This window comes from Buteo buteo, chromosome 18 (genome assembly GCF_964188355.1).
Source record: "Buteo buteo chromosome 18, bButBut1.hap1.1, whole genome shotgun sequence".
Taxonomy (NCBI): domain Eukaryota; kingdom Metazoa; phylum Chordata; class Aves; order Accipitriformes; family Accipitridae; genus Buteo; species Buteo buteo.
The window spans coordinates 15,355,418-15,382,899 of record NC_134188.1 but is presented as its reverse complement, the minus strand read 5'-3'; the positions used below and the strand labels follow the sequence as shown (position 1 = coordinate 15,382,899).

The 27,482-nt window shown below is 35.4% G+C and overlaps 1 protein-coding gene across 2 annotated transcripts in view; it reads left to right on the top strand.

Annotated features, from left to right (window-relative positions):
* Positions 1–26,538, top strand: part of CEP126 (centrosomal protein 126) — a 44,367-nt gene extending 17,829 nt beyond the window's left edge. The window contains exons 5-12 of one of the 2 annotated variants that reach the window (XM_075050045.1): positions 1,036–1,234; positions 11,967–14,103; positions 16,323–16,484; positions 17,909–18,033; positions 18,331–18,418; positions 18,947–19,156; positions 21,643–21,707; positions 26,336–26,538. In XM_075050045.1, the coding sequence (XP_074906146.1) occupies positions 1,036–1,234; positions 11,967–14,103; positions 16,323–16,484; positions 17,909–18,033; positions 18,331–18,418; positions 18,947–19,156; positions 21,643–21,707; positions 26,336–26,410 (3,061 nt within the window). In that variant the 3' untranslated portion in view covers positions 26,411–26,538. Of the gene's footprint in view, positions 1–1,035; positions 1,235–11,966; positions 14,104–16,322; positions 16,485–17,908; positions 18,034–18,330; positions 18,419–18,946; positions 19,157–21,642; positions 21,708–23,410; positions 24,996–26,335 lie in introns of those variants that run through there. The other variant, XM_075050044.1, reaches the window with a different exon arrangement.
* Positions 26,539–27,482: the final 944 nt, after the last annotated feature.

Sequence of the window (27,482 nt, the reverse complement as noted above, 5' to 3'; positions counted from 1 at the left end):
TGTTCCACCTAGGCAGTCAAGCATTACTGGCAACCTGGTAAGAGTTATACTTCCAGAAGACTAAAGCTTGATCTACCTATGACCTAGTTGGTTTTGCTGTGTGGGTTATTTTTGCTTTTTTTTAAGGCCTACCTTTCTTATTGGTTAAAGCTGCTTGTTTCTTGTTTTTGTCATCCTTGATATCTACCTAGTTCTTGCTTCTTGTTTTCCAAAGTTTGGTTCCTATTCCTAGTGATCTTACACAGCCTTGTTCCAGTTCTATCTGCTTTTTATTCTTCAACATATCTTGTTACACACTCCCTGCCTTCCTAGTCTCTGATCGCACATTTTCCTTGTCATTTGTCTTCACATGCTGCTTGGCTTCTTTGATTCCTGGGTGGCAACCAGCCCCACGGTTCTTGCTAATTCTCATCCTGTAGAAACCTATGGTTTCCTCTATCTTAATTTGGGCTCACCCTGACCACTATACCCAGCTACACTAGTGACTCCAAAGATATTTTTTTTCAGATAGCAAATAAAAATTCTTTAATGTTCCACATTGCTGACATTACACGTCATCAGTAGAGTCGGGCTCTCTAGATACTACAAAACCTTCTTGCTATTTGAAGTAAGGGAATATCTGAGAGCATCGGTATATAGTTGTCCTCTATATAAGCCAACCTTATGGAAAAACAAAGGCCATTTTGCTTGTTGGTTGTTTTTTTTAAACCAAAACCCTCCATTTTCCATTTCTGTAAATGACCAAACTGTTGGCTGACATTTTCCAGATTAATTCAGCCTGAGGCAGTCACCCAACAACCCAATCAGAAAAGTCTGACTATTTATGAATAACAGAAGAGAAGGTTTAAAATGGAAAGTGTTGAACAGTTTTAGGTAGTACTAACAGCACCACCTGTAGTTACATATAGTACAGCTGTCCTTCACTTGCCAGGCATTTACTGATGATGTATATACTTTTGGAAAGGAACATGTTTAAAAGTGTATAGTTGATGCTTAGAAATAAGCCAAAGTAATACGTTATTTGCTTGTATCAAGAACCACAGATGACACTTCATCCTCATCAGCACCTAGAAACGGTTCTTTCCATCAGAAGCAGATTTCAGCAATGGTTGGCTGGGATAAAACAATACAAGAGAGCAGTAGAATGAACATGGATAGTAACCGACTTCTCTTCCAGAAAAATGTGAAAGAAATGCAACAACTCCTTGAAAAACAGCATCTCAGCAACTTGGAGGTATGATATTTCCATGTGATTCATTATGTGATGCTCCTTAATTGTAATAGAAAGTTTCTTGAATGTGATAAAAATGAAAGGTCTGTTAAGCACTCTTTACCAAATAGACAACACCTGAAGGCACATTGTACTATGCCTTACCAATAGATTATTTAAAGTAAAATGATACATATCTTTCAGTAAGAAATCAGAGATCTTTAAAAATGTTTGTAAGAATATTTTCAGAAATTCTTTCAAGATGTCTCTCATGTTGTCTTTCTTTCTGTGAATGTAAGATATGTATGTCAGACTTCCTGGCTCTGAAGTAGCTAGCCTTTAGTCTATCACAGGAATCTTGTACTAGGTGCAGACTTAAATTGGCAGCTTGCAATTTACGCTTAAGTTTCTGCTTTGCTGATTGCTACAGCTCAGCACAAAATGCTATAGCAGTATAATTATGGTAGGTCAAATGTTGGGGTTTTTTGTTTCTTGGGGTTTTTTTTCCCAATGTGTGGTGATTTCTTAGGGATTGCCTTCAAGTTTCTTGAGATCCTTTTTTGTCATCTTTGGAACAGATGCAGATGTTCCAGTAACAAGCCCATTAAATTTCTGCCTAAACTGATTTTTGACCCCAAATCAGTTTCAAAAGTCACCTTAGAAACACAGTGAAAATCAAGAACTGAGCTCCAAAGTGATTTATTATAACTGCACTTTTATAAGTGATTTTAAGTCTGTCAGTGTTGTCTTTGATTTTAGAAATATTGTCTTCATGTTACATCTTTTAGAAACAAGAGGACATAATTTTGGACTCATTCTTTTATTTCTATATTATCTACTGGTATCTGGACTCATGGTGTCTGAAATGACCTTGACTATGAAACACTGTCCCTTTATATTGATGATGACTAGAGGCATGGGGTCATTGGTGGCAATAGAGCAAGGGCTTTTCCTTTCAATTCATGTGTATGGATAACTTTTGAAAGACTGTATACAGTTCAGATATATTTCAAGTTCTTTGATATCAGTTTTTTCAGGCACATTGACCTCTGTCTTTGTACCTACTTTGTTCTGATGGTTATTCATGAGAATCTTGAGCAGCTGATGGCTGACACAGAAAATTTCACTCAACGAGAGTAAATTTCAAAAAGGTTGAGAAGACAAAAAGTACAGTTTGTACTGCAGGGTTGTTGATTAGTGTTCATTCTTATTTCCAAGCATAAAAGAAGGAAGAGAAAATGGCAATTTATAGAAGAGAGCTGATAAAACTGAATTCTAGATAACCACTTTCAAACAAAATACAAAAAGGTCTAAGCTTTTTTTTTCTTTTTTTTTTTAATACCACGTTGTGCATTTCATTGGTATAGTATATGCAAATCCCTCCCTACATGATGATGCTGAATTTGGCAGAAGCTCCATTAGGACATCTTAGAATTAGGAAAAAAAATGCAATCTCTTTGAGAAAAATGTATTAAAAAGTTATTCTAAATATATTCTAAGACAACTATATTGTAGTGTATTTTATCAAACACAATTATCAAATTCTAATTGAATTCTAGGGAAAAACTGCTAGAAGTCATGCTTAATTTTTTACTTATAGTTTTTTCTAAATGTTATCATCAGCTTTGGACACCGCATATAATATAGGAATTTGTGTTTACAAATTAATGTCTTTTTGATAATGCTTTGTTCCTCAAAAAATTTTGCTTTTTTCCCCAGAATGTGTTTTTCTGCTACCACTAGGGGTTGCTCAGCTTCTTCCCTCTGATAAATAGTTTCAAATTGTAAATATTTATACTTCAAACATTCGGACTTTCTTTCTTGAAATTGCATGCTTTGGACTGATTAGAAAAATAGTCAAGAAAGCTATTGTCATTGTTCTAAGGCCTGAGTTTTGGAAGTTTAATACTTGGATTGTGATGGTGTGCATGTGTATTGTGACTTCCTGTGATGTGAAATAGTATTTATAATACTTTTACTAATAAAATTTGTAATTTATAATTATTTATAATACTCTTACTGACATGAATAGGCTTCAGTAGTCTCGTTACTGTCTGTCGTCCAAAGTAATTTCAACAGTGCTTCCCTTTCTGAAACTAATGTCAAAGTATTTCACTGTGCACATGCTTTGCAGCCTAACCATCCATTGAGATCCTTTGACCTCTCTTTGTTTCTGTTTTTACAGGCCCAGCAGGATTATAAAGATTCCTAAAATACTTTTCTTTCCTACAGGGCAATAAAGTTCTATGTAGACCCGTACCAGTAGATTTGGTGTGTTCCCTGCTTTCCATCCCTAAAAATTTGTGTAGTTTCAGCAGTAAGCCAAGGTTTTTAGTGACCCTTCTACCATTCTTTCTACCAATTAAGCAAATTATTTGGCTTAAAATATTGAGAGCAGTAAATTTTATTTTGTGCAACAGTTATGTCTGAGCCAGCACATCAAATTATTATTTGTTATATGTCCATAAGTATGTTCTTTTTTTTAAGAAATTAATATTGTTAACTTCATTTGCAATCAAAGGTTTTGTTGCACAGTCCCTTCCTGGGTTTGTTGCAGGCATAAATAAAATCTTTAAGGTGGACCTGGTAGCACAATCTTTAGCTAAGGCTGCATGTAACTTTTCACCAAAAGATGTTACTCCCAAGTGTTATAATTTTTGCAAATGTTAACTGTTTTAATTGAAATTTTCCATTTCTGGCACCTGCCTTGAACTGAATAATTTAGAAAATTTCCATTAAAATGGCTCAACTGTGACAAGGAATAGTGTTATTCAGATATCTTTTTTTTTTTTTTTCATCAAGTCTTTAATTTAGTGGCCATAAAAAATTGTTTTGATCAGTACAATATTTTTATGCTCTTCCAGAAAGATACATTATTCTTGAATTAAACTGTTTGATTGACATAATATTTTACCTCTATTGTTTCACTTTTTAAACAAAATAATTGGAATTAAGAGCTAATTCACTGACAAAACAGGTATAGATTACAACATGGAGATTGTATTCTCCTCTTCCCTTCTTTATATGACCATAATTAGGTTATTCAAGTAGTATCTGTGCAATTCAAATTTAAACCCCTTTCTGATTGATTTGAAGCAGGATTTTTACCTTGGCTCTCCTTTTTTCCCAAGCATATTGTGCAGCCATTGAAGTACTCAGTATCAGTCTTTCTATGGATACTGTTCCCCTTGGCATAAAATACTTAAATATTTATTGAAATAGGGACTGGAATACAGGTATAATTTCTCAGAAATTGCAACCCAAACCATGAGGTCAGAGGGTTATTCCTATATTATCTCTAATACGATAAAATTTTGTATCCTGTTATACTGTGTGTTCCTATATGTTACATATAGAATTAAATAAGTCTCTGAGAAATAATGGAAGAATGTTTTCCAAGTGATGTTCCACTGAATGAAAGCAACAGATGTTGCAAACACACTGGCATGGACATCGCCTTACTTAAATGAGTGAGTTGAGCTGTATGAATGTTAGCTGTTTGCGTTACTATGCTTTTAAGGTTGGACTGTGTCTATGAAATGGAGATGTTTCAGGTAACTGATGGAAAAACTGAATTCATTTTCAAGTGCATTTGTAGTATGAGTGGAATGAGTTAAATAAGGGTTCCTTCTGCAAGGTGTATTATATCAGTCTAACTCTTCAGAGGCATAGACAAGACCAGCATGGAAAAAAAGGAGTGCCTGTGTACAGAGTCTCTCCCCAGTGTCAAGAACTTGTAGAATGCTCAGGGCTAGTTAGTGGGAAAACAGACTCTTAAGGGGAAGGTTAGGATAAAATGGCACTGGAACTGAAGTCAGACTTGATTTTGAAAAGACCATTCAAAATTTGGAATAGGTTTCTATGGTCACCTTAAATCTAGAAACATTGGCCGTTTTTTACTTGTAACTGTGAATGTTAACAAATTTTATGTTGATCACTTGAATTATATGACAAACTTGAGTGATTTCCCTACTCATTTTCCTTTTGGCAAGATCAGAGGCGTTCAGGTTTTATTGGCCTGCAACCAATATTGCAACATACCAGTATCTTCCATGTTATTTCACTAATCCAAAATTCACATTTGCTATAAAGGTAAATTGTAATGTATCTCCAGCCTGAATTATTTTACCCAAATAGTCAAACTTGTTTTGATTGTGTATTCCTCAAGAGTATTTTTTTTACATAAAATAGTGGTTTATTCCAAGCCTGTGTTGTATAAAATGACATTACAATCTTCATCTCTGACAATCTGGATGTTCAGTCATTTGAAGAGTGTCTTGCCTCAATTCAAAGCCCTGCTTGAACAGGCGATAATGTAGGATTGAAGCTGAAACAGCATTTTCAAGCATTTTCAGGACAAAAAGTTTGTTTCACAGGTAGATTAATGTATGAATTAGACTTTGGTTGTGGATAAGTTAGGGGTTTTATACATACAGCATAGCTCACAAACCACAGAACCAGGGAAATTGAGAATTGTCTTCTAATACATACCTGCTCCTCATTTACAAGCATATACTTTTTTAATAAGAACCGCCATACATATTAGCATGACTCCATTTTTGGTTTTACATTCATATACATATATCCAAATATATATATGTATCTATGAAATATTTATATATAGCTATGCACTAAATTATTTCCACCATACTTCATAGCTATTTTTGAAGTGATTTGTTTTACTGTAACAGAGTAAAATGTTCATAAATGTAGCTAAAGGGAGGAACAGAGGAAAAAAATAGCAGTATCTGATCTTTAGTTTACTGCGGTTATGGTAATAATAATATGTTTGCTTGCAGGAAGGGAGTGGAAGATAAAAAAGTTTGTGCATACTGGTCTGCCAGGATGCTGTATTATATTATGATAACTTGGTATTATCAGAGATAGTATATATTAATGTCTCAAGGGGATGTTGGGAAATCTATTGCTTTCTCATCAAGATTAAAGTATCACTGTCCAGAGTAATTCTACCCCTTTGAAGATGGCAGAGCTGTGTTTGGGCTTTTTTTAAAGAGATAAACCTTTTGTGAAGTGGAAAGCAAAACAGAATTTAACTACTTTTTTCTTCCAGTATTCTGCTTCTGTCCTAGTAGGCTCATGATGGCATGGGTACACAGAAACCTAATCAGTTCTTTCAACTTTTTTTTAATGTTAATAATTATAAACCTGCAGCAGCAATTCTGTGGTATTTAGTAGTTTGAGCTTTGCTGTGCAGTTTATGCCCAATACTGGCATATCTCCATAAGGAAGTATGGCTCACCAACTGGGAAACAAAGCATTAAACCAAACACCCAGAATTCAGAGGACAGGCATAAGCAGAGAATAACCGGGACCCTGGAGACTGAAAGATCTTGTAACAAACAACTTAAAGAATTATGCTGTTTCAAACAGTGGCAAGAAAAAAAAATCAGCGTTTAAATTCAGTAGGCTGTTTAGGGGGAGGTAGATGCTGAAATCTTGTACATGCTCTTAAAAATCATATTGGTAAAGTCTTAAGAGGAGTGTGTGTCTTGAAAAATATCTGATTGAAAAAATGGCATTTATAAAACAGGTAATGTAACAGTTGCTAAATATTTTTTTTCAAGATAAGTAATTATATTAATGAAGCATGCAGTGAATGTTGGCAATTACATGAAACTGTCTCATTAGAGAAACTTACTTCTAGAGAGGTATAAATATATAATACTAGAAAACGCTCTTAGATATATGGTTTAACTTTCAGGTTGCCCTGTGTAGAGTCAGGCTTTGGACTTGATGATCCTTGTTGGGTCCCTTCCAACTCAGGATATTCGATGATTCTAAAAGTATTTCTCTATCTGACCTTTAGGATTTCCTAATATAAATCCACCTTCTACCTTGGTTGCTGCTGTGCAGTGCACAAGATAGAGTGGAAACATGTTAAAAACTTCCATCTTTGCGATATATATTCATTGCTGAAAGAAAAAGTAATGCTTTTTATAGACTGCAAAAATGTATACTAATTTTTTAGCAAGTCAGAGAGATCTGGGAGGATAGTCCCTCAGCTGAACTAGGAATTATTTTTAAAATTATATTCAGACACTCTATGGTTCTTGGTCTTTTAGGAGGTGTGTACTGGTCAAATAGTATTAATAATTTTTTTTTATGCTATAGCTCCAGTTCATTCAAATATGTCAGCCCTAATGCTTTACCTTATTCGTGTATTTGTGAATAAGAATAAACCAGGAAGACAGATTCTGAGTTTTCTAGAAGACAAAGAAATACTTTCCTCTATCAGTTATTCTTCTTTTCTTTCCCCATAAATCAGACTTTGTTGGAAAGCTTTTCTGAAAAGGGTAATTTTAGGGGTTTGAGTTTCATCATTAAGACCTTAACCATCAGTGAGAGAGAGGATTATTTCTTTGCTTTAAAAAGGAAAAAAATCTCTGATAATTGTTTCCCTTTCATTTCTGTCTCTAAAGTATTGTCTAGAAATAGCTTTATCTACAAAATATTTTTTAAAACCTAATTTCTCCTACAACCTTCAAATTCCACAGAAGTGAAAATGGATAAGTTTTAGCAGATCTCCATTCTCCTTTTTTGGGGATGTGTCAAAATGACATTGAATAGAACATAGATTGTAAATAACTATGAATTTGCTCATTCAGTTATAATGCTCATTGCATTTTATATATAACATTAAAATTATTATTAGTTAAGCTGTTAGGAACTTCTAGAACTAATATTGCATGTTGCACGCCGAATTTCTCTCTATGTCTATTTGCCTTACGATGGTTTTCAATTATGCAGTCCCATGCTATTTTTACATGAGCCCATCTCTTAAATTTGCAGGGTAGATGGTGCCTCATCAAATTTATTAATGGGTTAGAAACAAAAAAGGGACTAATACACTGTGGTGCTCAGTGCCTTAACATTTAATCTTTTAATAATTTTAATAGTATTTAAAAACTAGCATTATGAATTCCACTTGTGGAGCTGAATGACTAGGTTAGTCTGTGAGAGTTATGCACCTGGAACAGGGATCCTGAGAAGCAGCACTCTGAGTATTGAGATGCTAAATTAACTAATAGGAAGCAACAGAGAGAAATGTTTAGCTGAAAACCTGTTTCCTACACAGTTATGTACATTTACCTCAGGACTTCATTAAAACTGGAAGTCAGAACTTGAAACCCTGACATTCAATGTTCAGGTCACTTTTCTGTAAAAATCCTTCATTACAGTACAGCTTACTGAAGTGCCTGAGTGCCTATGAATTTGGAAATGTGAGTTCTTTTTATCCCCAGAAGTTTGAACCTGTATTTCTAGCATCCTGTGATGATGTTCCAAACAGGCAAATCAGGTCCTTTTGAATACTCAGGTTCATAGATAGCTAGTTTCTGTATTGTAGATAGCTTGGGGGGGAATTAGGCACCTAGGAGTTAGCCTAGGAAAGCCATGGTGTTGATAGGAAGCTTTTCTCTGGTCATCCTACACCTCCATAGCTTCTTTAGTGGGTTTGGCACAGTATAATGGATCTCTTGTGTAACGTAAGCACCGAAATCCTTTGCTTTCTTGGGTCTGCCCAAATCTTCCATGAAATCAGTATTGTGTAGTGCCATGTGCATTATGTTTTCCAAACTTGCATAGAAAAGACATTATTAATTTTCTAATGGATTTTCCCATTCCGTAGTTGATAAACTCAAAACCAGTAAAGGTGTTTAGGTACCTCACTGGCTTTGAGAGGTAGCTTTGTACCTGTATGACCATTGGTGTCTTTTACTTCACAATCAATGTGAAATATAACATTGTATATACCCACATATAACGCACAAAGAACTCCTGAAAATAAACCGGTCAAAATTATCAAAAAGAGCAAGTAGTGTGAGAGGTGAGGGGCCTGGGTTTTCAGAGTACATATAGCATTTTTTCAACATTTATGTTCAGAAGAGTGTTCCTGTTCACCTCTTGGAATTGTGAACAGTCAGCACTTCTTTTGCAGAAAATGTCAAATATACATATAGCAGCTCTTTAGTGTAATAGTGTTCTGACAGAGTCCTTTGGCAGAAAATTTACTTGTCAGGTTCTCTTAAAGTTTTACTTGTTGCAATGTTGTTCTTTCATTGGCCTCATGAAAGATTTCTTAGGCTCATGTTTTCTCTTTGGTTTAGTGCTTCACTGAAATGAAATTGCTTGACACAGCTGTTCTAAGTCTTAAGACATCCCAGTGACCTCTTTAATTCCTTGTAAGTGTTCTCTTTCCTAGCATACCAAGTATGTGGACAGGCTGGGTTTAGATTTCATACATTAGGACATAAGATAATGCACGCAACAGGTAATACAATAAATTGTATTATATAACAGAAACAATATGCAAATCCAGAAAATAAAAAGATAGTACACTCTATGAACATTTTTGTTTCCTTATCATCCAATAATATTCTCACAGATTAAATCAAATTAAATCTTTGGGATTTCCAGGTTTATTTCCCTGTAGCTATTGGCCACTAAAAAAGAATAATTGTTGAATGCTTTTTCAGGTCTGCAGAAGTAGTTCTAGTTATGCATTTTTGCAAGAAAACGTGATATTCATTTTCATTACAGAGTAGGCTAGAAAGGGAAATAAAATATGTAAATAGATTAATGAGAATGATAAGCATCTTTAATGTGTGAAATGATGAAATTGTATGATGCAATAAAATAAATGTAAATTAACTAACTTTGCATGAACTAAATAAAAGTGAGTATGTGCTTAAATGATGAATCCTTCTTTATTGTTTAGTTCCTAACTTATTTCTGGAGGTTGCCTCAACTGAGATTTTGTGTTCCTGTGAGGTTTTGTTTTACAAGGAGAGTAAAATTATATATAATGCAGGATCAAGTCTATTTTCAACCTCTGTAACACAACTGGGTAGAATTTTTTTGATCTTAATTTTTAAAAGTTGCAACTTTTCTTGCATGCTCCAGATTTACCATTTTAAGCTAACCTGCTATCGGAACAGGTTTTTTAAAATCAGTCCTTAAAAGTTATTTCTTCTGTTTAACTTAGTGATTTTAGAAACACATGTTTAGCTGTACAGGTGCAGTTTCCAAATTCGACAAGAAGTAAGCCTGACACCTATAATTTCTTTTTACTCTTTTCTTCCCATCTGAAAATTTCTAAGTTAGTTCTTAAATTTGGCCTGGTACAGAAAACTCTGAGCATATGCCTTTTCCTTGTTTGGTGAAGTTCAAGCAGAGGTTAACAATATAATTTAGGCAAACGTAAAGGTTAATAAATAACTAACAAAGTGTTATTTATTCTTTTCTCTTAGAAAGACACTGGTTTGCATGACTTTAGTTTGAAAATGTTCCCTAAAGGGATCTTTCCCTACACTTGGTTCTTTGTTCTTCTATTTAGTTTCTTTATCTCAGATCATAACTATAATGGAAGACTGCACCAACCTCTGAACATTTAGTGCAAGATAAGATTTAATTCAATCATAAAAAGTCTTTCAGGACTCACTAAGCTTTTTATTCTGCAATTTAAAATATTCATACAGCTATAAACTACGCAATATTATGGTATAACAATTTTATTAGAACAAAAAAAGGTTTACTACAAAAACATGTTTTTATTTACTAATGAATTTTATGCATTGTAGTTGCCAGGGGATATATAATCACTTACCTAGGTTAAGAGATTTTGCTACTTGAAACATTTTCCATTTAAAGTCACTAATGAAAAAAAAATCTTCATTGCATAAGGTTGCATATCTAATGCAGCTTCTCTTAGTTTTTCAGGCCAATATTTTCCAATGTATGGTTTAAAATCACTTAGCTGCTGAGTTGTGTGGAAGTGAACTTTCACAAGTTCACTTGTGGAAGTGAACATCCACTTCCACAAGAGAAAGTGTATGAGATGATTGTGAAAATGGTTGATATGCTTGTTTTACTTTACATTTATGTGTATTTTGAAATCTTGTACTTAAATAAGTACGTATTTTCAACCACATCAGGCATCTCAGTGTTTGGATGGAGAAGTAATAGTGAAGAAAATGCCTGTATAGTGCATATATGAAGTTGTCCCAGTGGTGATTTGGATGGTGCTAGTTGCTCTTCATCACTACATTAAAGTTTGATGAAGAAGTTGGGGGAGTAGATGGGACTCCCATATGCCCTTAGACCTGATCTTTCCTCATAGATCAGACGGTATTTTCTTATTTCTGAAAGATGAGAAGAAGGGGTTTCACTGCGGGGAGGTGTTATTCACTGTGATTATGACAGCTGAGAGATGTTTTCTGTGTTTGCCATGACAAGGCTTAAATCCTCATCACTTGTGGCATTTTGTATGAAAATAAATATATTCAGTCTAGTATTATGGAAAAAAATCCAGTCTGGGGCAGATCCACTATCAAATCTGCATTTTCATGGATTCTCTTTCATTTTGTAAACTCCCTTACATGCTAGAGTACGAAAACCACCCTGTGTCAAAGGGCAATCCAGAAAGAGTAGTGTTGTTTAGACAAATCTTGTTCCTTTTTTGATATTGTAGAATTTATATAAAACTTAGGATCAAATTTGTTGAATTATGCAGCTCTTTCCTCTGAATTTCATATCCAAACTACATCATTTTCCTTTGCAATTGAACACAGGTAAATTTTGACTTGGTGGAAACACTCATGGTGCTATGACCCCAAGTCATGAAAACACCAGTCTCAGTATTGATTGTATTTTAGCCTAAGCTCTCATTAATGAAAAATTAGTATAAAAAAAGCATTTCTGATAAATGTAAGAGTCTGGTTTTATGCCTGTATTTCAGAATTTTCATCAAGATGTCAAGAAAACAGATGATTCAGAAAGCCTGTCAAGCCTTGACAGTCTTGAGGCTGGAGAACAAAATGGAAATTACACAACACTGAGTGAATCATCTTTGACTACACAGTGTGACTGTGCCCTGTACAATCCAGAAAAATCACAGACTAGGAATAATGGTTTGCTTTATACAGCTCAAAGTACTTCTTCTAAAAATATGCATCTAAATAATTGTCTGAGAAATGTAGATTTGCAATACTACCACAACTTACCTATTCATGATATTTTAGCTAAAAATAATGTTCTAACTTCTGCTGAACATGTAAACTGTTCAGAAGAGGAATCATCTGCTTCTCGTAGATCTGAAAAAAACCCTGCAGAGTTCTCTACCTCTGGTAAGCAAGAAAGCTCTGTAAGCAATGCATTCAGTTTTCTGCAAAATATAAAAGAAGAAAGAAGCAAGCCATCTTCTGGAAGGGCTAGCACATCAGCCACTGATCATCCTGTTCTCAATTCTAGCAAAGCCTGGGCCAGCCCTGATTCTATTCCAGGAGAAAGAGTTCAGGATCTGACGCAAGATCAAAGTTTTAAAATGACCCCACAAAAAAGAACTATATCTATGCAAACCTCCAGTCAACCTATTGCAACATCTGTAATCTTATTTCCTAATCAGGGATGTTCCACTGGCATTCCTAGCACAGCTGATACATTACCAACGGACAAAAACATCATTACAGAGTTTTTAAAAAATACCTCAGGAAAAATGACTGAAACAAAGGAAGGAAATATTAAATGTATTGATGACATTAATCCAGGATCATCTTTATTTCAGGGCATACCAAATGCGTCAGTTCTGTGTGATGTTAAGAAACAGAATAATGAAGAGGAAGAAAAGGGAAATATGGTTGAAACTATGTCACTGGTGTCTGATACAGAGTTCAATTCTGGCACTCCTGCACAGCACAAAACCCTGACGAACAATATTCTTGAAAGAAAAAGAGCAAAGTTATTCAGAAGTATCTTAAAGAAGGATTCTAAATATGTACCCAGTCATTTCAAATCTGTGGTTATGAACCACAGGATCAGTTTTGGAACTAGACCCATGTCTTCTATCAGAGACAGTTTAGAACTGGCAAAAATAAAAAAGAAAAGTGCAGAAAATGAAAAATACAATAGAAAGCTAAGATGGTGTGATCAAATTAACCAGATAATAATAGAAAATAATGAAAAATACTATGAAAAAAACACTAGTGAAATATCTTCTGCACAGCTGCAATATGTTCAAACTACAAATAATGCTCCTAAGACTAATTTAAGTATTGTTGCTCAACCTTCAAACCCCATGTTCATAAAAAATCATCAGGAAAACTCTCATATATCAAAACCAAATGTTAATACTGAAGAATCAAATAAAGAATGCACGCCTCTGAATATATTTATGTCTACTGGATCCTTTCCTGCTGAAAAAGCTTGGATGTTATCAAAAGAGGAAGAAAGCAAACACCCAGTATGTAGTAATAATTCTAAAGTTAATGAAGGTAATCAACTCAAAAATAAGGCAAAAATAACTGGAAGAACAACATCTGTAAGAGCCCAGTCAAGTTTTATGCCCAAGAAGAGAAGAGGCACTATAATCCAACCGCAGTCAGCTGCTGAAGCCAACAAAACTCGAAAAGCTCCAGGGAAATTGCTAGCACCTCACCCACCATCCACACCTCTGCCAGGAAACAGAAGTGGCAAATACGCAGCCAGCTCTGGGTATCAGCCACTGCCGCCTTCAGCCCTTCAAGCTACTGCTACAAGCAGGAATGATTTAAATGAAAGGCATGTTGTGTTAGCAGATCGAGTTTTAAATAGAAACAGTACAGAAAACAGTGAGAGTATTACTTGTCGTTCTGACTTGGCCACTGCGATATCTACACCTGGCTGCAGCAAGGCCAAATACGAACCTTGGGCAAAAAATACTTGTTCTGTAAATAGCATTCAGACAAGTGCCTGTCAAAATCATCCAGCAACCTGCACTGAAAGAAGACCTGTTAATGCAGAAAATGGATTACATCTCCATCATATCCCAGCAGCTGGAAAAACAAGTACCTCCTGGCAAGGAGCGCATACTGCCCGAGCTCCAAAAGACCTTGCTACTGGTAAGAGTCATGTTGCTGGGCTTGGGGTGGGGGGATGTTCAGACGAAAGTCTTTTTCAATTACATCACAAATCTGTTTTTAGATAAAACATCCAGCCTTTCATCCATTCACACAATACTGCCAGTTTTAAGAAGTTTTCACCATTTGTCATTGTCATTTCTATTCCAGTGGTGCCCAGGGGCCTCTCAAATGTCGATCCCCATTTTTAATAGCTCTCTACAATATTAAATGAAAAGGAAGTATTTTCCCTGAGATTATATTCCTGACTAATGAGCAGATGTGACAGGTGGTCTAAATAATGATATAGGAGGAAGTGGCTAAGTTTATGTGAACAAGTTTTACAAGGTAACTGGGAGTCATAGCTAGTTGTCCAACAGTCACTGCCACCTGAGAGTGAAAGAAATGTGGATCTACCATGTTTTTTAAATGCTGACCCTGTAAGTGCCTAAAATTATTAAGCTTTAGTCCCAGTAATACAATTAATGCTCAAAAAAATTAAATGTAAGTTAAACATAAAGAGCTGCTATCAGGCAAATTTTGCTGTGCTGCAAAGTATGTCTGATTTATAAAGAATTTTAAGAAATTTGAGGACCAATCCTGCCTTTTACTAAAAATTAACCTTGGGAACAATATGATGCAGAGATTGATTTGTAAATTAGAGGAAAGATGCATAAGAAATTTTGGGAGAATAAACTTTAATCTCATGGGTTTTACATTTCAAAATAGGTTTCATGCTTTTTAATTTAATGCCTTGTTTCTCCCCTGCAGCCTAGCTATATTCTGTGCCTTGGGCATTGATGGCACCCTTGTGCTTGTAATTTGTATTTTGTATGCTGGTTTGCTTCCTGTTGAGGGTTGCAGCTGGAGGCAGAGCTCCTGAAGCTGTAGACCCTGCTTCAGGTACAAGCAGCACTCCAAACTGCTTCACGTACTGGAATCACCCCGAGGATTGGCCATGCAGCTCAGAGATACTTTCTACCACAACAAGTAATTCCCATAACTTAAAAAAACTAAATTTCTAGTTTTATCTACAGTAATGCATAGTTTTAACTATGGAGTGATTCAGAAGAGCTCTGCTGTGTAAGAGCAGAGGTAGGTGAATATTCTTGGCCTAAAGCAGGGGTGGGAAATGAGAAATGTTATCTGCTTCTCCATTCCAGTTCAAAGTCAAACAGATGAGCTTAAGATATGTGTGACTTAAATTAACCCATTTAATTTTACTTTGGAAATGAATGAAGTCTTGCATTACCGTATCTCGCCTCCAGCAGAGATGCTTGCCTCTTGATGTCCTTATTTGCACATCAGATCAATGAATCGGGAAATTTAGCAGGTCAAAGTGGTGTGCACTACTAATACTGTCTTCACTGCAACTTTAAATGCTACAGCCCTGGTGTCACATAGATCCAGCTCTTTTAGAGGAAGAGCTGAGTAATCTCTTTTTAAAATTTGGGTAGGTGGCCCTCTCTCAGTATCTGCTTAGATCTTGTGTTTTGAAACTCTTTATTTTAAATACTCTAGATAACGCTTAATGAGTTGCAATTATTGGTTCTATTGCCTGCAAATGCACATAGATCACCATAGTCTTTGTCCTGAAGTGCTTGCTATGAGAGACTGAATACTGCATTGTTCTTGAGTAAAATATCTGCTGTGGCACTATTACAAAGTTCAGTGAGGTCTGGGAGGACACTGTAGAAAATGTGATCTGTTGCAATGCTTGGCCAAATGTACAGAAAGAATAAGTGAGGACAAGATGAATAAGTAATGTCATTGTCCATGAGGATCTTCCTTTAATTGGGCTTCCAGGCTTCAAGTGGTGTATCTTCTGGGTGACACATAACAGAAGATTAGAAGTCCTTTGGTGTTCAGTCAGTAAAATGCTTTAAAAATGTGTTTAACATTTAGCCTGTGACAAATACAGGACTAATTCACATCCTTATAGTTAAACAGGGGTAGACAGCTCAGTATCTCATGCCTTTAAAGGTACTATTGCTTATTATATTTTTGTCTTACATTTCTCAAAGGAGTCATTTCTTTGGCATAGATCTAGCATGTCCTGCAAACTAATTAAGTGTTGATGCATATCAATAGAGCAACTTTGGGTTTTATTTTTCAGAAAAACATTATGTGATTACTAATATAACAAGGGGTTTCTTGTTTGCTTCTTTTTAAACTTTACCTCGTATTGAATATAACATGATCACATTTCCTTTTCTTTTCAGGTGCTATTCAGCACCATGTGTCACATTATAATAATTCACATATAACTAAATGGCAACCTTTTAAAGCTAATGTGTCCCATGTTACCATTGATGGCAGCAGCCAGATGACTAGTTTCAAATCTGCTTCTAGGATCAATGAATTGTCTTCTTTTCCTGCAAAAGGTAAGAATTCTGCTTTGTTAAATATCACTGTAATAACAACTAAAGAAATAAAATTCTGTTAAAATCACTAAAAGACCTCTTGATCTAATCATGAATGGGTAATTTTTCTTCTCAAGTATAAATCAAGTAACTGCATTTACAAATCAAGTAACTGCATTTACAAATGAGAATATAATATCTCCTTGGATATGTAGATTCCTGACTTGCACATGAAAATGCTGGCTTGCATCTCAAGTTTGTATGCATGAAAGTTTAATTAAGAACTTAATTTTCATTTTGAAACTTGATGCTTTAATTTTGAAAATGTATTATTACACCAGAAAAAACCGAAATAAATTTGAGGTACAGTGTCTATGTTAGGCCTCTCTAGTTGAGGGAAAATAGTATATACCAGTACTGTCATTAAAATTAGTATACAGATATATAAATTAGTAAGATTTACTAGAAAATCCCAAGCTGTAAAACTAAGGTTTTAAACAATGATTCAAATCACACCTGTGAGGCCACACCTGGATGACTGTGTTCGGTTCTGGGCTCCTCAGTACAAGAAAGACATGGACAGACTGGAGAGAGCCCAATGAAGTGCGAGGAAGATGATGATGGGACTGGAGCATCTCTCCTATGAGGAAAGGCTGAAAGAGCTGGGACTGTTCAGCCTGGGGAAGAGAAGGCCATGGGGGATCTTAGCACTGTCTATAAATACCTGGAAGGAAGGTGCAAAGAGGACGGAGCCAGGCTCTTTTGTGCCCATTGCCTCTGGTCCTTTCAGTAGGCACAAACTGACACACAGGAGGTTCACTCTGGACTTTAGAAACACTGGGTTTTTATTGTGAGGGTGATGGAGCCCTGGCACAAGTTGCCCAGAGACTTTGTGGAGTCTCCATCCTTAGTGATACTCAAAAGCCACCTGGACATGGTCCTGGGCAACCAGCTCTAGGTGGCCCTGCTTGAGCAGAGCAGTTGGACCAGATGACCTCCAAAGGTCCCTTCCCCCCTCTACTATTCTGTGATTCTGTGAATCCAATAAACTGTGTGAACTATTACCTGTTTTCTGCACGGTGCTATGTAATCTTAACAAATATTGAATCCATTAAGATATAAGATACAGCATCTTAGCAACAGGCATTTACTATGTTGGACAATTAGACTTCAGGATTATTCTCGAAATGCTTCTTATTTTCTAAAACATTACTTTCTGTATCTCATAGTCCTATGCTAACATGAAATTAAATATGCCTTAGAAATGCCTGTTTCTCTCTTTTCACTATAAGAAAATACATTTAGCAAGATCAGATGTAAATATACACAAGGTAAACATCTAAATTTGGACAGAGACATTTACTCACCATTATTAGTTTTACTACTACTATCTTTATCATGTTTTTACACATTTTTGGTTTATTTTTGTATGCATGTCATTGAAGGTGTTGTTCCTGTTACAAGACAAAAACAGGTTTTTGACAACCATGAGAATAAACACAGAGGTTTTTCAGAACATGGAAGACAAAGCATAGCCTCTAAAAGATGGAAGCCTACTCATCATGCACAGGTAAATATTAAATACTATAAAAAATAAAAATCTTATTTATCTTCAGAATGGAAAGAGTTTCAGGAATATCAAAGATTTGTTCAGTGTCACACAATTTTGAATTGGTGTGCTTAGTCAGCTTGCTGTCACTACTAATGAAAAGAATAAAACAAACTAGAATACATCACTGTATTAGTATACACTAATATTTTTTCACTTGAAAATATTTAGTAATATGAAATAATAAACAAAAAATGTTCACAAGTAGTATAGTTACCTTAAATTACACTTAAAATATTCTTATAATATTTTTTATAGAATTCGTTATGTACTGTCCAGCTGAGTCCTGTTCAATCTGCATTTGTTCCAGTACAAAATATGAATAACACCTATAAGTCTGATGAAGGTACAGTAACACATCTCACTTCAATTCTCTGTTATACATAGTGACCTAATATATCCACTGTGTAACATCACTTGTCTCTTTTGGCATCAGTGATTCTAAGTAAGAAAGGGTAGTTTGTTGTCTAGACCTAATTTTTTTCACAGAAATGTAAGATATAGCATCATGTGTCATGATATTGATGGTTTTATAAATGCATTACAATGTATACTCAAGTTGCATTCCATTCCTGTTTGTATTTAACTGTATGACAGCTGTATGCATCATATGTAACTGTAGGATATGGACAGGTATTGCTTGCTATCATTACGTATTTCCAAAGTCAGTAGAACTTGCTCTGGTGCCAACTGCAAGATGCATTAGTGATCTCAATTATGTCATTTTCTAACGTATCATGCTTCCTGACTTTGCCACCTTTTTGATCTTTTAATGTGTATTTTGTGTTTCACAGACCTATAGTCATGAAATCAAGCAGTATATTTAAATGTCATGAGCTCTTCTTATTTGAAGTTACCCCTGTAATCTCTTCAGTTTCAGAAAGCACTGTTCAGTTTCTTATGGCAGAAAAACTAGCAAGTACACCCGTTGCAGAGGATGAAATCCTGGCAGCTATGGAAAATGTGCAACCAGCTAGCCAGCCCTCACTGCTTCACAGGGCTCCGCATCCAGGCATGAGTACGCTTTCAGTAGAAGAACAGAATATTTTCCAGTCTCTTGATCGTCTCAATCAAAGGCTACAAAGTAAGTTTGATAATAAAAAGGATCCTATATCAAGTGATTAAATAACTTTATATTTTGTTGTCATGGATTAATTTTAAATAAATTAATAAATTTAAATTTTTAAAAACATGAATCCTGTGATAGAAATATTTTTATTCATTATTATTATTATTATTATTATTATTATTATTATTATTATTATTTACTAAATGTAGCAAACAGTAGATCAAAATCATGAAACCTTTCTTAAAGTCAATGAAATTATTTTAAAATAATGGTGACTTTGCCTTGGTCAAAAAAATCATTCAAAATGTGACTAGAGGACACCTTCAGAAACTGGCTCAGCCCAACAGTAGCTGTTGTTTCTAACAGATGTTTGTCAAAATTGTTCTTTAAAGATTTATCAGATATATCAGCCTCACTTGGGAATCTGTTCCAATGCTTATCCACCTTAATTTTTTTCCAATTATATTTGCAAATATTTACCCTTTATATTATATATCCTATGTCTTTGCAAATGTAACCCTTTCTAATGAATGGCTTTTCATTTTCTTTCTTCTAGTCTTTTAGAATGTTCCTCTTCTCCATGAATTCTTAAAGATCACAAATACAGAGTTCTGAGAGTGCTGCAGCCAAATCTGAATGTTTTAGTGAATATCTCTTGCATAACTATTTTACAAATGTCAAACTTACTTAAGTGTTCTCTAACCTGTTCTTTCTCTATGCCAGGCTGATTTCTTACCTGCTTCATAGTGGTGCTTTTTACATGAGCTCTCCAATCACAGTTTCCATTTTGCTGAAGAATGTGGGGAAATATCTGTACTTGTTCTTGATAATTTTTTCTCTCCAGTGATTAGTTAGCTAACACTTTCATTCGTCATCCTATTTTAACTAATGTACTCATAGAACAAACATACTTCTTGGGTCTCTTGCTACTGTATCTAATGGTTAGTATTTGCTTTGACCTACATGATCATACAGGTCTTTCATAAAAATTCTCATTAGTTTGACATAGTTTCTGTATTTTGTGTGCTCCATCCTGTGTTTGAAATCAGTGGGGACCTTGTGACTTAGTCCACGTGGTCTCTTCACTGGACTGGTTGGCTTTCCATATCATTGGAATAAATTCTGGTTGCCATTTTTTGCTGTTTATGGAACTGCCAACTGGATTTTTATGTTTGCCTTAGACTTTTTTTTCATATGAAATTTTACATGGCAATTATTTGAGTTTATAAGAGTCTGCTTTCTTGAAGTCCATTGATTTTATTTTACTATTCCACTACTTTTCCTTCTGGACTGCACAATTTCATGGTCAGGTTACCCAAGTTTATCCCCTTATTAACTGGAATCAGACTAAACCAGGGCTTATTAAGCTTCTGCACACTATCCATACATTTCTACATTAAATGGCAGATTGCTTGACTTTGAGGAAAAAGGCTTCAGTTTCCTGTAAACTGCAACAGCAGAATAAAAGATCTTTGCAACCACTTAGAAACTTTCTGCAGCAGTAGCTTCCAATTCCTGCTCCCGTCAAACAGTGGTTCAGAATTTCATTATATCGTACCTCATGGTTATTGCTTCCAGGCAAACAGAAGTGAAGAATTCTATCTTTTGTCAGAGAGGAGTTTTAGTATGATGTGCTCTGGTTAAGTAAGTACATATGAAAAGAGAAATACAAGAAAATATAAAATAAATTGCTGTATAAATAACAGAGAAATGACAAAGAAATAGAGGCAAAGGTAAATGCAGCAAAAGAACTGGGAGCAAGAAAGCTGAAGTTTGCAAAGTGTGAAAAGGAAAACTATGGAAACTATAAGAAAAGTACATAAGGAATATGAAAGAAACAATGAAAGAATCATAGGAGTTAACTGATTGCAAATGAAGTAACTGTGAAAATTAATGTAATACATATATATATGTATCTTAGAAATTTAATTAGCTTGCCTAATTATTTGGGGATTACTTGGTAAAAAGCAGGGAAATTTTACAGGTGGACTTATAGGACATGTAAGTACATGTAAGTATGCACCTGTAAGTAAGTAAGTAAAGTGTTGTAAGTACTTACATGTCATGTAAGTATGTTGCTTTTTTAAACCATGACCTTTTTGAACCCCTTTTTTTGGCTTTGTTTTCACATTTTACCAAATTAAGCGACTAAAACTGTGTACCTTCATAGTGGTCTTTTTAATGAATAACAGTTAGTCACTAACCAACCTAAGTCTGAAATTTTTGTTGCCAGCTTAGAGTAGCTGGCATTCTTTTCTCCAGCTTTAGATTTCTTTATTGACATGAAATTTTTTTTTTCAGATAGTAAATTGCAAATTTTAAAAATACAGATACGGCATATACTTCAGCAGCTGTTGGTAGGGAAGAAAAGAACGGTGCTATTAAACTACCTTTCCACAATCTCTGGGAATTTGTGTGTTGAATATTTGACTGTGAATCATATTTCTATTGTAGTATTTGGTTTATATAATATTTATGATATACTTTTATGCTGTTTTCAGATGTTCAAGAAGCCATCACCAGAAACCCATCTGCTGCAAGTGTCTTGCAGATAACCACGCCTTTAGTAAGTATTTATTTTAAATATGTTCAGATTGAATTCCTACAAACTGACCTTATGGCTTATTTTATAGTAAAAACATAATTGAAAATATTGACATCAATCTCTTCAACTGGCTTGCCAGATTTTCAGATTTCTATTTATGTAAAAAAAAATACATATGAACTTTATAGTACTGTAAACAGACTTTAACAGTTTATACCAGACTGCCTCATCCTCTGGCTTCATTTTCCTTTTGGAATCTGAAGACACTTGCAAAGTCCAGGAAGTTCTAAGAACTTTTAAGGAATAGTAATTTAGGAGGGTCCATAACATAGAGAGGAAAGGGGGAATGATGCATGGTAGTGCATAAAATAATTGGTAATACAATGAATTCTTACTTGGACCTGCAGATATGCCATGTTCTATAAGTGATAGGTACTACCTTGCTTCAGTAAGTGTATTTTATTTCATATATTCTAGATCTTGTCAGTTTCAAACAAAATAATCATGATACCTGGAATATAAAGAACTGAATAGGCAGATGAGTGTCCGAAGTACAAAATTTACATTTCAAATGTTCAGTTTATAACACAGGAGTAGTATTTATAATTCTGTATTATCAGTCTCCTCCTTTACTATATATTTGTACTGAGGAAAAAATATAGCCAGATGGCTGTATACTTCACATACTTTACTTTATTCAGAAGGCTTTTCCCACTTACTGAGTTTGAGACTGAAAAACCCCAGAAAGTATCCAGGCTCCTAAATTCAAAATGATTGCCTGGTTTTGAAGTGGGACTATGAAAATAACGCAGAGCACATCATTACCTCTCTTCTTGTGTATCTTAGTAGTAGGTGTGACTTGAACCTCACCTTCCTCTCTTCTGCCTCCTTACAAATTTAATTCTTTATGGCTAAACAACTTGTAAATTTTGTAATTTTCAGCAATTAGTGTAGCATAGCTACCTTTATTGGATCTAACTGTGTTTTACTAAAGCATTTTTGAGCTTGTATGTTCTCTGGGGCTGTCTTCATAGCCTGTCCTACTTAAAAAAAAAAAAAAAGCTGTTTCCCCCACCAATGCATTTTCCTGGCTTTCAGTAGTCAGACTTCTTGGCTGGCTGGTCTGTGACAAAGCTTTCTCTCACTAATTCCTTATCTACAAGATTTTTGTTTCATAAATAAGATATAAACACTAGACGTTACTCAGGCTGTCCAGTCTCTGGAACTGTAAGTTCTCTGATGGACATTTAAGACCCTTCTTTCTCTACAAATATATACTTAAGCATTTCAACAGGCGTTCAGCTGTAGATACACATTCAGATCTCAGACAGTGGCTTGGAAGTCTTCCTGATGATAAGAGTGAACAAGTGTCATACAAGTTCCCAGCAGCAGAAAAAGTATAGATGACTGAGATTTCATCAAACCTTCTGCTATGAGAAGTAATGGGATTTAAGATTTTTACTTCACCAAGAGAACCACCCGTTTCAGCTTTCCTAGTTTCAGAGCAGCCAAATAAAGTATGGATATTCACTCAGTAATTTTTGTGAATGACATTGCACCCTGTAATAGCAACCTCTAAATCCAGATGAAGTTGCACAGTTGCTTATATAATGGAAAACAGATCACATGATATCATCAGATGATGTTTCTTGAATGTTATATTATACATAATCACATTTCTGTTTATATACCTGTATATCTCATTATTCTCCATTTTATTATAGAATATTCAGCAATGTATATCCTCCGCTTTGGTGAGCACTACAATAGCCTCACAGCAGTACCAGAATGCCTCAGCTAGCAATCGATTGCAATTGTACAGGAGATGATACTGACATTATCTGCTCCAGGATATTGCAGCTTTATGTACTTTATAAGTAATATGTATACTATTTAACACTATAAAATTGGCAACAAAATACAGACAAAAGCAGTAACTCAAATAATGAATGTCAATTGACTGGTAAGCATTTTGGGGATGATTATTTTATTACGCACTTTATTGTAAAATTGAAAGAATGAAAATACGTCACACTTTTAGCGTTTGTATTGTTTGTGTAAATTTCCTGTACCCATAATTAAAGTGAAAGTAAAACAAATTTTGCTACTTAGATTATGTGTAAACTACTTTCCTAACGTCTTGATTTTTTTAAGATTCACTAATAGATTCTATTACACTTGTAAAATAGATATTGTAAAAGTTATTTGATATCAGTAAATAATACATGGACTTTCACCTTTTATCTTTATATTGGTGGCTGTATTGCAAATTATTGCAGACTGTGTGTTGCCCTTATTCAGTAGCTACATCTGATGGCTCTAAAACTGACTGTGCTCCCAACATCATACTTCTCCTAGCATATGCTCCTGCAGGTCTTGCTGAATTTGTTGGAGATTCCTGTTCTCCAGATTTTCCCAACAACATTTATCAACACTTGCACTTAAAGAGGAATTCTTCCTCAGCTCCTCATGTAAAGAACCCCAGGCTGAAACTGTCAGAAAATTAGAAAGAAAGGTGCTTTGGAAGGAAACATACAACTAATGGTATGTAGATGTCCTTTCACTGAAGCACATAGGTAAACCTCTCTACATCAATGTCAGCTTTAGGCTAAACCAACTATTCTAGAAACACAAAACCATAAGTACCCAGCTAGCTTATTAGCAAATGTTGGGTTTTGGTTTTCCTGATTGACTTTACCTTTGTAATCACTATTACAAAATCTCTACATAAAAGGAAGCAAAGTGGGGACAACAGGCCTGGAGATGAGGACTCCATTCCTGTGTTTAAGACACCCAGGCGGAGCCAAATATTAGTATTTTCTGCATAAGGGCGTATATAGTCTAAGAACATGTCTGAGTGTCTTTCTGCAGAGCTAGATGCACTTGCAGATGTCTTTGCAAGTAGTTATGTTTGAGAGACAGATTGGTTTTGGCAGTCTTGGATTGGCAGATTATACATTGTTCCCTCAATTTTAGATGCGTCTGTAGCATGACGATTAACTTGTCAACAGATTTGACGTGTTTGGTGATAAACCTCTGCATTGTTATGTCAGTTCTAGATTAAAGGCCTTTAGTTAGTTAACTAGCATGATACCTCAATCTGTGAAGTTAGTTAATTGCTAACTAGTGGTAACTTTTTAACTTCCTCTCTTTGCTCTTCCTCTGCTGTTTCAGTACATAGTAGATAAATATTGAAACAAGCTGTAGAAGGTATATATAATGCATGGAATTTGTCAACAAATCTAGGCTTGTAATTAGCTGCTAGAAGCAATAAAAGCAATTTACTAAATCTCTGGATTTATAAGTCCCTATTTGATGCCTGATTTTCCATTCGTATCTATATAGTAAGAATTGTGGGACTTGTCGGGGGACTTAAGCACTACCGTATTTCCACCAGAGAGGTGCCTAAACCCCACACACTGTTATTGCTCATCTTTGTTAAAGTGTTTGGGAGCTTAGGAGAGTTGTATTTCAGGAGCGGGCTCAGTGCTGTACCAGAGCAACCATGGGAACATGCACCCAGAGGGACACTGGCATTTCTCCAAATGGAATGCATCTTCCCAAAAGAAGCAATGAAATAATGATTTGGCAAAAGTATTTTTGAAGCTTTGTTATTCCCCATCATACCAAGATCATCATACCATTATCTTTAATAAGTGCTGCCATTGCTTAGGAGGGAACCAGCCTGTAAAAAAAGAAGAGAAGAGGAAAATGCGCCCATCATAACAATGGACAATTTATCAGGGGATTAGAGCTACCTGCTGGTGCGTGGTGTCCCAAGACTAAGGCGAGCTATATATGTAGCAAATAGTTAACAGCTGAAATTTTACAAAGGAGGTTTAGGGAAAGATTGATTTTTTCAAAACAATGTTTTCAAGAAAGGAATAATGCTACCTTTCTCCTCTAGCTAGGCATTGCAACATCTTTGGAGGAAAAATCTGGTAGGCTTAAAGGGTCTGACTTCAGTCCGGAGCCTGTTAAGATAAACATCAAAATTGCAGAAACTTGGTGTCTTATGGTTGCTGTTGCTGTCTGCCCTGACACTGCTGCCAGAAAAGGGAAACTGTAGCTGCAGTCCACATACCTAAAGGATTCTGATGTGTTTCTACTTATTAGGTCTTTGGTGCTCTAATACATGTCAAATTCCCAGCAAGAGACATGCATGTATCCTCAGAGCAAATGAACAAAGGCCTTCTGAGTTGGAATTCAAAATTGGTTTGCACTGAAAATACTGAGTCCTTACATCTCTGTTTGTATGCAGTACACTGAGACATTCCAGCATGGCGAGGATTTAATATTTAAATAGTGAGGGAAAGTTTCCCCACAGAGATTAAGAAAGCAAATAATCCAAATACCAGAGGCCATGGATCAAAACCAACCCTGCTAGTCAGCAAGCCAGAGCACCAGCTTAACCAGGTTTCTTCTCCTGTTAATCGGTTTAGGTGGCAAAAGCAAAGCCCATGAGTCAGCTTCCTCAATTAAATGGAGAGATTTTTTTCAAAAACAAGTGCCTGCATTTATGTTTCTAGGAAAATACTTTCAAATGAGTTATTTGATTCAGGGTGACAAGCTTCAACTCAAAGATAATAACCTTGTTTCCTAGATCACTTTGGCTCTTTTGACAATACTAAAGTATAGTTTTTGTTTAGGTGTCTAAACAGTGTGACTCTCAGGCATCAGGAATGTGCATGAGAGTGGACCGAGAGGCTGCTGCTGGATTCTGAGTACTTGTGAAGAGCCAACAAGGTCTTTTCTTCCCATCAGTTGATGGTTATTCTTCAGACTGATGTTTCCAGGCTTTTCTATTCATCACATAGAAATTTTATTTGTCAAGTATGAAGAAAAGTAACTATGTTAAAATCAACAAGCTTGGTTTAGACATGAACATACTAAAACTTGCGTGCCTTAGATTTCTTTCTAAAACTATTCACTCTGCCTACCATTTTTGCTGCTTCTACATCTTCTTTCTACAATAAAATTTTAATATGAAAAGAAAACTTGAAAGTCAGGTTAAAGTTATAGTTTCCAGCATAAGCCTAAACACAAAACACCCACAAAACTTCTTTAGATGTGCACCTATGTGCCTAATTTTCAGTTTCATTGAACATACATAGGGATGGTTTTAGGTGCAAGCACAGCTCAGTGCTTTTACAGAGAATGACATGCAAATGGTCCCAAAAAATAACCATGTGTCCCCAGTATGTATCCTTTCCCATGCAACAAAGTGTACTTTAAGCAAAAGGCTAAAGACCAACAGGTCGCATCAAGTTGTACAGGGGAGCCAGAGCACAAAATTAATTTTTCATTGATAAGATTAAACTTTCACAGAAAGCAAAAGTGTTCTTCTTGGAAAGAAATTTGCTGCTTTACACTCAGCTTCCCTCTTAGTTTAATTTGCTCCTTGAGCTGCAACACTGAGTAAATTGGCCTATCCATAAATCATGAATATGTAAGGGAAATTTACCCATGGCATAATATTTTACTTATACTACTGCAAAGCCCAGGAAAACTTGATTGCGATGAATACGGTACAAATCCAAGGCCTGCAAGCAAGCAGTAAAGCTCCAGGGTCAAATGAAGGCAAGATTTCAGCACAAGATGGCACATCCATAGCTCTTCTGCGGCAATATGGGGTGTGTAATGATAAACCCATTCCAGCTTTACTCAGGAAAAGTTACAATAGTGGTGTAGACACAGCACTGTCTTCAGGCAATCAGCTAATACAAGGCAGCAGCCAGGGAGAATGCCCCAAATGGGTTGCAAACAGCAGTGGAGCAGAGCCAGACGAGGGTGTCA